The sequence below is a fragment of the Rhinoraja longicauda genome, chromosome 7 (genome assembly GCF_053455715.1).
Source record: "Rhinoraja longicauda isolate Sanriku21f chromosome 7, sRhiLon1.1, whole genome shotgun sequence".
Taxonomy (NCBI): domain Eukaryota; kingdom Metazoa; phylum Chordata; class Chondrichthyes; order Rajiformes; family Arhynchobatidae; genus Rhinoraja; species Rhinoraja longicauda.
This window is the reverse complement of record NC_135959.1, coordinates 70955271-70966691: the sequence shown is the minus strand read 5'-3', so window position 1 is coordinate 70966691 and position 11421 is coordinate 70955271. Positions and strand designations below refer to the sequence as shown.

Here is an 11421-nt window from a genome sequence, read left to right as displayed (position 1 = left end):
GTAACACAGAAGTAGATAGGATGTTATGGAGAGTGTACGATGGGCTTGCCTTCATGGGTCGGGGCAATGAGTATAAATGACGGGACGTCATTGGCAGTTGTATAAAACTTTGGTGAGTTGACAGTAGGAGTATTGTCTGCAGTTTGTCCCATTACTGGACAAATGCAGATTTGCTGGTGAGAGTCAATAAGAGTTTCAAGATGTTGAGTTAATGAGAGAATATTAGCTACTGGGATATTGTGGATAAACTCAGAGTGTTTTCTCCAGATTGCCGGAGACTGAGGGGTTACCTGATGGAAGTGTATAAAATGTCCTCGACCATTACTATCCCGCTCAATCTATTCCACTCTTCCTCACTGCCAGCACTGTCATATTACACAGCCTATTCTTTCCCTTCCATAATTATCGACACCATTTGAGAAGTTAGTAGGCCAAGTGGACCCGTTGGGCCCAAAACTCTCCTGCACCCTCTCCTCCCACTTCCCCTCCCCGCTCCCTGCTACCTTCCCACCTCTTCCACCCCTCCCGCCATTGGCTCTTGAGTGTTTTGCTAAAATGGTTTAGCACAATGGGGAAATGAGTGTAGTTGTGGACAGTGAGGAAGGTGGTGATAGGAAGAAATGGATCATAGATAAGTTTAAATTAGGGCAAAATGGGAAAAGGCAGATAGAGTTTAATTCAGGCAAGAGTGAGGTGAGATGTTGCAGCATTTCTAATGCAAGAGGGAAGTACACAATTAATGTGATGACAATCGGGGACATAGATGTGGAGTGAGATCTTGGTGGAAAGTCTGTACCTCACTGAAAGTGACACACAAGTAGATAGGATGTTATGGAAAGCGTACGATGTGCTTGCCTTCATGGGTCGGGGCAATGGGTATAAATGACGGGACGTCATTGGCAGTTGTATAAAACTTTGGTGAGGTGATCTTAGGAGTATTGTCTGCAGTTTGTCCCATTACTGGACAAATGCGGAGTGGCTGGAGAGAGTTAACAAGAGTTTCAAGATGTTAACTTGATTAGAGAATATTAGATACTGGGATATTGTGGGTAAACTCAGAGTGTTTTCTCCAGATCGCCGGAGACTGAGGGGTTACCAGATAGAAGTCTATTAAATGTCCTCGACCAATACTGTCCCGCTCAATCTATTCCACTCCACCTCACTATCAGCACTGTCATATTACAGTCTATTCTTTCCCTTCCATAATTCTCAACACCATTTGAGAAGTTTGTAGACCAAGTGGACCCGTTGGGCCCAAAGCTCTCCTGCATTGGTGCAACACCCTCTCCACCCCCTACCTCTCGCCCCCTCCCTGCCGCCTTCCCACCTCCCCACCCCCCTTCCACTCTCCCCCCTCCCCCTCCACCACTTCCCCGGCACCCCATCTCCATCCCCCTCAACCCGCCTTATTCTCCCTCCTCCCCTTCTCCCTCCCTTCCCCCCCCCTCCCTCCCTCCCTCCCTCCCTCCCTCCCTCCCTCCCTCCCTCCCTCCCTCCCACTTCCCTCCCCTATGAGATAGATTTAAACTTTAAAATGTGAATAATCTTACAAATATATCACCGATTTCAATGAACCTTCCTCCATGAGCACCAAAGGGACAATGGTGAGTTAGGTGGGCCTAAAATGGTCGAGCTATCGTGTGCCATTTTGCCTGTAGTTCAGGAACAAACAAACAAACAAACGAGGGTTTTAGTATATAAATTACTCATTTCAACCCCATCCCCCCCTCTGTTGCAGGTCCGGTGCCCGTCCGTCTGGTGAATGGTAACAACATGTGCTCCGGGAGAGTGGAGGTCTATCACAACTCCACCTGGGGCACCGTCTGCGGCAGGAGCTGGGATATCAATGCGGGGAACGTGGTCTGCAGGGTGTTGAACTGTGGGGCGGCCCGGTCAGTAACAACAGCTGCCCCCTACGGAGAGGCCACTGGGAACATCTGGCTGGATGGGGTGATGTGTAATGGGACAGAGCCTGCCCTCGACCAGTGTCCTGCCAGCCCATGGCGGGTGAATAACTGCACACACGGAGAGTACGCTGGAGTCTTCTGCTCAGGTGAGTGTGGCTGGGGCTTGTACTCTCTCAGCAGAGTGGGCTTTGTGCCGGTGTTGGGGGTTTAAACCAGAAACTAACGTTCCATTGATTCTTGAGTGTTTTGCTAAAATGGTTTAGCACCACAGGGAAATGAGTGTAGATGTGGACAGTGAGGAAAGTGGTGATAGGAAAAAATGGATCATAGATAAGTTTAAATTAGGGCAAAATGGGAAAAGGCAGATAGAGTTTAATTTAGGCAAGAGTGAGGTGAGATGTTGCAGCATTTCTAATGCAAGAGGGAAGTACACAATGAATGTGATGACAATTGGGGGCATAGATGTGCAGTGAGATCTTGGTGGAAAGTCTGTACCTCCTTGAATGTAACACAGAAGTAGATAGGATGTTATGGAAAGCGTACGATGTGCTTGCCTTCATGGGTCGGGGCAACGAGTATACATGAAGGGATGTCATTGGCAGTTGTATAAAACTTTGGCGAGGTGACCTTAGGAGTATTGTCTCCAGTTTGTCCCATTACTGGACAAATGTGGAGTTGCTGGAGAGAGTTAACAAGAGTTTCAAGATGTTGACTTAATTAGAGAATATTAGCTACTGGCATATTGTTGGTAAACTCAGAGTGCTTTCTCCAGGTCGTCGGAGACTGAGGGGTTACCGGATAGAAGTGTATAACATGTCCTCGACCATTACTATCCCGCTCAATCTATTCCACTCTTCCTCACTATCAGCACTGTCATATTACACAGCCTATTCTTTCCCTTCCATAATTCTCGACACCATTTGAGGAGTTAGTAGGCCAAGTGGACCCGTTGGGCCCAAAACTCTCCTGCACCCTCTCCTCCCACTTCCCCTCCCCCCTCCCTGCTGCCTTCCCACCTCTTCCACCCCTCCCGCTCCCCCTCTCCCCCATCCCCCTCCACCACTTCCCCTGCACCCCATCTCCATCCCCCTCAACCCCCCTAATCCTCACTCCTCCCCTCTCCCTCCCTCCCCCCCCTCCCTCCTAAGGAGATAGATTTAAACTTTAAAATGTGAATAATTTTACGAATATCACACGAATTTCAATGAAACTTCCTCCATGAGCACCAAAGGGACAACGGTGAGTTAGGTGGGCCCAAAATGGTCGAGCTATTGTGTGCCATTTTGCCTGCAGTTCAGGAACAAACAAACAAACAAACAAACGAGAGTTTTCGTATGTAGATGTCTAATTTTGACCTCATCCCCCCTGTGTTGCAGGTCCGGTGCCCATCCGTCTGGTGAATGGGAACAACATGTGCTCCGGGAGAGTGGAGGTCTATCACAACTCCACCTGGGGCACCGTCTGCGGCAGGAGCTGGGATATCAATGCTGGGAACGTGGTCTGCAGGGTGTTGAACTGTGGGGCGGCCCGGTCAGTAACAACAGCTGCCTCCTACGGAGAGGCCACTGGGAACATCTGGCTGGATGGGGTGATGTGTAATGGGACAGAGCCTGCCCTCGACCAGTGTCCTGCCAGCCCATGGCGGGTGAATAACTGCACACACGGAGAGTACGCTGGAGTCTCCTGCTCAGGTGAGTGTGGGTGGGGCTTGTACTCTCTCAGCAGAGTGGGCTTTGTGCCGGTGTTGGTGGATTAAACCTGAAACTAACGTTCCATTTGTTCTTGAGTGTTTTGCTAAAATGATTTAGCACCACGGGGAAATGAGTGTAGACGTGGCCAGTGAGGAAGGTGGTGATAGGAAGAAATGGATCATAGATATGTTTAAATTAGGGCAAAATGGGAAAAGGCAGATAGAGTTTACTTCAGACAAGAGTGAGGTGAGATGTTGCAGCATTTCTAATGCAAGAGGGAAGTACACAATGAATGGGATGACAATCGGGGGCATAGATGTGCAGTGAGATCTTGGTGCAAAGTCTATACCTCCTTGAATGTAACACAGAAGTAGATAGGATGTTATGGAGAGTGTACGATGGGCTTGCCTTCATGGGTCGGGGCAATGAGTATAAATGACGGGACGTCATTGGCAGTTGTATAAAACTTTGGTGAGTTGACAGTAGGAGTATTGTCTGCAGTTTGTCCCATTACTGGACAAATGCAGATTTGCTGGTGAGAGTCAATAAGAGTTTCAAGATGTTGAGTTAATGAGAGAATATTAGCTACTGGGATATTGTGGATAAACTCAGAGTGTTTTCTCCAGATTGCCGGAGACTGAGGGGTTACCTGATGGAAGTGTATAAAATGTCCTCGACCATTACTATCCCGCTCAATCTATTCCACTCTTCCTCACTGCCAGCACTGTCATATTACACAGCCTATTCTTTCCCTTCCATAATTATCGACACCATTTGAGAAGTTAGTAGGCCAAGTGGACCCGTTGGGCCCAAAACTCTCCTGCACCCTCTCCTCCCACTTCCCCTCCCCGCTCCCTGCTACCTTCCCACCTCTTCCACCCCTCCCGCCATTGGCTCTTGAGTGTTTTGCTAAAATGGTTTAGCACAATGGGGAAATGAGTGTAGTTGTGGACAGTGAGGAAGGTGGTGATAGGAAGAAATGGATCATAGATAAGTTTAAATTAGGGCAAAATGGGAAAAGGCAGATAGAGTTTAATTCAGGCAAGAGTGAGGTGAGATGTTGCAGCATTTCTAATGCAAGAGGGAAGTACACAATTAATGTGATGACAATCGGGGACATAGATGTGGAGTGAGATCTTGGTGGAAAGTCTGTACCTCACTGAAAGTGACACACAAGTAGATAGGATGTTATGGAAAGCGTACGATGTGCTTGCCTTCATGGGTCGGGGCAATGGGTATAAATGACGGGACGTCATTGGCAGTTGTATAAAACTTTGGTGAGGTGATCTTAGGAGTATTGTCTGCAGTTTGTCCCATTACTGGACAAATGCGGAGTGGCTGGAGAGAGTTAACAAGAGTTTCAAGATGTTAACTTGATTAGAGAATATTAGATACTGGGATATTGTGGGTAAACTCAGAGTGTTTTCTCCAGATCGCCGGAGACTGAGGGGTTACCAGATAGAAGTCTATTAAATGTCCTCGACCAATACTGTCCCGCTCAATCTATTCCACTCCACCTCACTATCAGCACTGTCATATTACAGTCTATTCTTTCCCTTCCATAATTCTCAACACCATTTGAGAAGTTTGTAGACCAAGTGGACCCGTTGGGCCCAAAGCTCTCCTGCATTGGTGCAACACCCTCTCCACCCCCTACCTCTCGCCCCCTCCCTGCCGCCTTCCCACCTCCCCACCCCCCTTCCACTCTCCCCCCTCCCCCTCCACCACTTCCCCGGCACCCCATCTCCATCCCCCTCAACCCGCCTTATTCTCCCTCCTCCCCTTCTCCCTCCCTTCCCCCCCCCCTCCCTCCCTCCCTCCCTCCCTCCCTCCCTCCCTCCCTCCCTCCCACTTCCCTCCCCTATGAGATAGATTTAAACTTTAAAATGTGAATAATCTTACAAATATATCACCGATTTCAATGAACCTTCCTCCATGAGCACCAAAGGGACAATGGTGAGTTAGGTGGGCCTAAAATGGTCGAGCTATCGTGTGCCATTTTGCCTGTAGTTCAGGAACAAACAAACAAACAAACGAGGGTTTTAGTATATAAATTACTCATTTCAACCCCATCCCCCCCTCTGTTGCAGGTCCGGTGCCCGTCCGTCTGGTGAATGGTAACAACATGTGCTCCGGGAGAGTGGAGGTCTATCACAACTCCACCTGGGGCACCGTCTGCGGCAGGAGCTGGGATATCAATGCGGGGAACGTGGTCTGCAGGGTGTTGAACTGTGGGGCGGCCCGGTCAGTAACAACAGCTGCCCCCTACGGAGAGGCCACTGGGAACATCTGGCTGGATGGGGTGATGTGTAATGGGACAGAGCCTGCCCTCGACCAGTGTCCTGCCAGCCCATGGCGGGTGAATAACTGCACACACGGAGAGTACGCTGGAGTCTTCTGCTCAGGTGAGTGTGGCTGGGGCTTGTACTCTCTCAGCAGAGTGGGCTTTGTGCCGGTGTTGGGGGTTTAAACCAGAAACTAACGTTCCATTGATTCTTGAGTGTTTTGCTAAAATGGTTTAGCACCACAGGGAAATGAGTGTAGATGTGGACAGTGAGGAAAGTGGTGATAGGAAAAAATGGATCATAGATAAGTTTAAATTAGGGCAAAATGGGAAAAGGCAGATAGAGTTTAATTTAGGCAAGAGTGAGGTGAGATGTTGCAGCATTTCTAATGCAAGAGGGAAGTACACAATGAATGTGATGACAATTGGGGGCATAGATGTGCAGTGAGATCTTGGTGGAAAGTCTGTACCTCCTTGAATGTAACACAGAAGTAGATAGGATGTTATGGAAAGCGTACGATGTGCTTGCCTTCATGGGTCGGGGCAACGAGTATACATGAAGGGATGTCATTGGCAGTTGTATAAAACTTTGGCGAGGTGACCTTAGGAGTATTGTCTCCAGTTTGTCCCATTACTGGACAAATGTGGAGTTGCTGGAGAGAGTTAACAAGAGTTTCAAGATGTTGACTTAATTAGAGAATATTAGCTACTGGCATATTGTTGGTAAACTCAGAGTGCTTTCTCCAGGTCGTCGGAGACTGAGGGGTTACCGGATAGAAGTGTATAACATGTCCTCGACCATTACTATCCCGCTCAATCTATTCCACTCTTCCTCACTATCAGCACTGTCATATTACACAGCCTATTCTTTCCCTTCCATAATTCTCGACACCATTTGAGGAGTTAGTAGGCCAAGTGGACCCGTTGGGCCCAAAACTCTCCTGCACCCTCTCCTCCCACTTCCCCTCCCCCCTCCCTGCTGCCTTCCCACCTCTTCCACCCCTCCCGCTCCCCCTCTCCCCCATCCCCCTCCACCACTTCCCCTGCACCCCATCTCCATCCCCCTCAACCCCCCTAATCCTCACTCCTCCCCTCTCCCTCCCTCCCCCCCCTCCCTCCTAAGGAGATAGATTTAAACTTTAAAATGTGAATAATTTTACGAATATCACACGAATTTCAATGAAACTTCCTCCATGAGCACCAAAGGGACAACGGTGAGTTAGGTGGGCCCAAAATGGTCGAGCTATTGTGTGCCATTTTGCCTGCAGTTCAGGAACAAACAAACAAACAAACAAACGAGAGTTTTCGTATGTAGATGTCTAATTTTGACCTCATCCCCCCTGTGTTGCAGGTCCGGTGCCCATCCGTCTGGTGAATGGGAACAACATGTGCTCCGGGAGAGTGGAGGTCTATCACAACTCCACCTGGGGCACCGTCTGCGGCAGGAGCTGGGATATCAATGCTGGGAACGTGGTCTGCAGGGTGTTGAACTGTGGGGCGGCCCGGTCAGTAACAACAGCTGCCTCCTACGGAGAGGCCACTGGGAACATCTGGCTGGATGGGGTGATGTGTAATGGGACAGAGCCTGCCCTCGACCAGTGTCCTGCCAGCCCATGGCGGGTGAATAACTGCACACACGGAGAGTACGCTGGAGTCTCCTGCTCAGGTGAGTGTGGGTGGGGCTTGTACTCTCTCAGCAGAGTGGGCTTTGTGCCGGTGTTGGTGGATTAAACCTGAAACTAACGTTCCATTTGTTCTTGAGTGTTTTGCTAAAATGATTTAGCACCACGGGGAAATGAGTGTAGACGTGGCCAGTGAGGAAGGTGGTGATAGGAAGAAATGGATCATAGATATGTTTAAATTAGGGCAAAATGGGAAAAGGCAGATAGAGTTTACTTCAGACAAGAGTGAGGTGAGATGTTGCAGCATTTCTAATGCAAGAGGGAAGTACACAATGAATGGGATGACAATCGGGGGCATAGATGTGCAGTGAGATCTTGGTGCAAAGTCTATACCTCCTTGAATGTAACACAGAAGTAGATAGGATGTTATGGAGAGTGTACGATGGGCTTGCCTTCATGGGTCGGGGCAATGAGTATAAATGACGGGACGTCATTGGCAGTTGTATAAAACTTTGGTGAGTTGACAGTAGGAGTATTGTCTGCAGTTTGTCCCATTACTGGACAAATGCAGATTTGCTGGTGAGAGTCAATAAGAGTTTCAAGATGTTGAGTTAATGAGAGAATATTAGCTACTGGGATATTGTGGATAAACTCAGAGTGTTTTCTCCAGATTGCCGGAGACTGAGGGGTTACCTGATGGAAGTGTATAAAATGTCCTCGACCATTACTATCCCGCTCAATCTATTCCACTCTTCCTCACTGCCAGCACTGTCATATTACACAGCCTATTCTTTCCCTTCCATAATTATCGACACCATTTGAGAAGTTAGTAGGCCAAGTGGACCCGTTGGGCCCAAAACTCTCCTGCACCCTCTCCTCCCACTTCCCCTCCCCGCTCCCTGCTACCTTCCCACCTCTTCCACCCCTCCCGCCATTGGCTCTTGAGTGTTTTGCTAAAATGGTTTAGCACAATGGGGAAATGAGTGTAGTTGTGGACAGTGAGGAAGGTGGTGATAGGAAGAAATGGATCATAGATAAGTTTAAATTAGGGCAAAATGGGAAAAGGCAGATAGAGTTTAATTCAGGCAAGAGTGAGGTGAGATGTTGCAGCATTTCTAATGCAAGAGGGAAGTACACAATTAATGTGATGACAATCGGGGACATAGATGTGGAGTGAGATCTTGGTGGAAAGTCTGTACCTCACTGAAAGTGACACACAAGTAGATAGGATGTTATGGAAAGCGTACGATGTGCTTGCCTTCATGGGTCGGGGCAATGGGTATAAATGACGGGACGTCATTGGCAGTTGTATAAAACTTTGGTGAGGTGATCTTAGGAGTATTGTCTGCAGTTTGTCCCATTACTGGACAAATGCGGAGTGGCTGGAGAGAGTTAACAAGAGTTTCAAGATGTTAACTTGATTAGAGAATATTAGATACTGGGATATTGTGGGTAAACTCAGAGTGTTTTCTCCAGATCGCCGGAGACTGAGGGGTTACCAGATAGAAGTCTATTAAATGTCCTCGACCAATACTGTCCCGCTCAATCTATTCCACTCCACCTCACTATCAGCACTGTCATATTACAGTCTATTCTTTCCCTTCCATAATTCTCAACACCATTTGAGAAGTTTGTAGACCAAGTGGACCCGTTGGGCCCAAAGCTCTCCTGCATTGGTGCAACACCCTCTCCACCCCCTACCTCTCGCCCCCTCCCTGCCGCCTTCCCACCTCCCCACCCCCCTTCCACTCTCCCCCCTCCCCCTCCACCACTTCCCCGGCACCCCATCTCCATCCCCCTCAACCCGCCTTATTCTCCCTCCTCCCCTTCTCCCTCCCTTCCCCCCCCCTCCCTCCCTCCCTCCCTCCCTCCCTCCCTCCCACTTCCCTCCCCTATGAGATAGATTTAAACTTTAAAATGTGAATAATCTTACAAATATATCACCGATTTCAATGAACCTTCCTCCATGAGCACCAAAGGGACAATGGTGAGTTAGGTGGGCCTAAAATGGTCGAGCTATCGTGTGCCATTTTGCCTGTAGTTCAGGAACAAACAAACAAACAAACGAGGGTTTTAGTATATAAATTACTCATTTCAACCCCATCCCCCCCTCTGTTGCAGGTCCGGTGCCCGTCCGTCTGGTGAATGGTAACAACATGTGCTCCGGGAGAGTGGAGGTCTATCACAACTCCACCTGGGGCACCGTCTGCGGCAGGAGCTGGGATATCAATGCGGGGAACGTGGTCTGCAGGGTGTTGAACTGTGGGGCGGCCCGGTCAGTAACAACAGCTGCCCCCTACGGAGAGGCCACTGGGAACATCTGGCTGGATGGGGTGATGTGTAATGGGACAGAGCCTGCCCTCGACCAGTGTCCTGCCAGCCCATGGCGGGTGAATAACTGCACACACGGAGAGTACGCTGGAGTCTTCTGCTCAGGTGAGTGTGGCTGGGGCTTGTACTCTCTCAGCAGAGTGGGCTTTGTGCCGGTGTTGGGGGATTAAACCTGAAACTAACGTTCCATTTGTTCTTGAGTGTTTTGCTAAAATGATTTAGGACATCGGGGAAATGAGTGTAGATGTGGACAGTGAGGACGGTGGTGATAGGAATTAATGGATCATAGATAAGTTTAAATTAGGGCAAGATGGGAATAGGCAGATAGAGTTTAATTCAGGCAAGAGTGAGGTGAGATGTTGCAGCATTTCTAATGCAAGAGGGAAGTACACAATGAATGGGATGACAATCGGGGGCATAGATGTGCAGTGAGATCTTGGTGCAAAGTCTGTACCTCCTTGAATGTAACACAGAAGTAGATAGGATGTTATGGAGAGTGTACGATGGGCTTGCCTTCATGGGTCGGGGCAATGAGTATAAATGACGGGACGTCATTGGCAGTTGTAGAAAACTTTGGTGAGTTGACAGTAGGAGTATTGTCTGCAGTTTGTCCCATTACTGGACAAATGCAGATTTGCTGGAGAGAGTCAACAAGAGTTTCAAGATGTTGACTTAATGAGAGAATATTAGCTACTGGGATATTGTGGATAAACTCAAGAGTGTTTTCTCCAGATTGCCGGAGACTGAGGGGTTACCTGATAGAAGTGTATAAAATGTCCTCGACCAATACTATCCCGCTAAATCTATTCCACTCTTCCTCACTGCCAGCACTGTCATATTACACAGCCTATTCTTTCCCTTCCATAATTCTCGACACCATTTGAGAAGTTAGTAGGCCAAGTGTACCCGTTTGTGCCCAAAACTCTCCTGCACCCTCTCCTCCCACTTCCCCTCCCCCCTCCCTGCTGCCTTCCCACCTCTTCCACCCCTCCCGCCATTGGCTCTTGAGTGTTTTGCTAAAATGGTTTAGCACAATGGGGAAATGAGTGTAGTTGTGGACAGTGAGGAAGGTGGTGATAGGAAGAAATGGATCATAGATAAGTTTAAATTAGGGCAAAATGGGAAAAGCAGATAGAGTTTAATTCAGGGAAGAGTGAGGTGAGATGTTGCAGCATTTCTAATGCAAGAGGGAAGTACACAATTAATGTGATGACAATCGGGGGCATAGATGTGCAGTGAGATCTTGGTGGAAAGTCTGTACCTCACTGAAAGTGACACAGAAGTAGATAGGATGTTATGGAAAGCGTACGATGGGCTTGCCTTCATGGGTCGGGGCAATGAGTATAAATGACGGGACGTCATTGGCAGTTGTATAAAACTTTGGTGAGGTGATCTTAGGAGTATTGTCTGCAGTTTGTCCCATTACTGGACAAATGCGGAGTGGCTGGAGAGAGTTAACAAGAGTTTCAAGATGTTAACTTGATTAGAGAATATTAGCTACTGGGATATTGTGGGTAAACTCAGAGTGTTTTCTCCAGATCGCCGGAGACTGAGGGGTTACCAGATAGAAGTCTATTAAATGTCCT

General features: G+C 48.4%; 1 protein-coding gene across 1 annotated transcript in view; it reads left to right on the top strand.

Annotated features, from left to right (window-relative positions):
• Window positions 1-11421, top strand: part of LOC144595645 (scavenger receptor cysteine-rich domain-containing protein DMBT1-like) — a 100920-nt gene that overhangs the window by 52166 nt on the left and 37333 nt on the right. The window contains exons 5-11 of the mRNA XM_078403221.1: window positions 1739-1765; window positions 3284-3363; window positions 3716-3839; window positions 5689-5829; window positions 7234-7391; window positions 7666-7789; window positions 9626-9779. Coding sequence (XP_078259347.1) covers window positions 1739-1765; window positions 3284-3363; window positions 3716-3839; window positions 5689-5829; window positions 7234-7391; window positions 7666-7789; window positions 9626-9779 — 808 coding nt within the window. The remainder of the gene's footprint in view (window positions 1-1738; window positions 1766-3283; window positions 3364-3715; window positions 3840-5688; window positions 5830-7233; window positions 7392-7665; window positions 7790-9625; window positions 9780-11421) is intronic.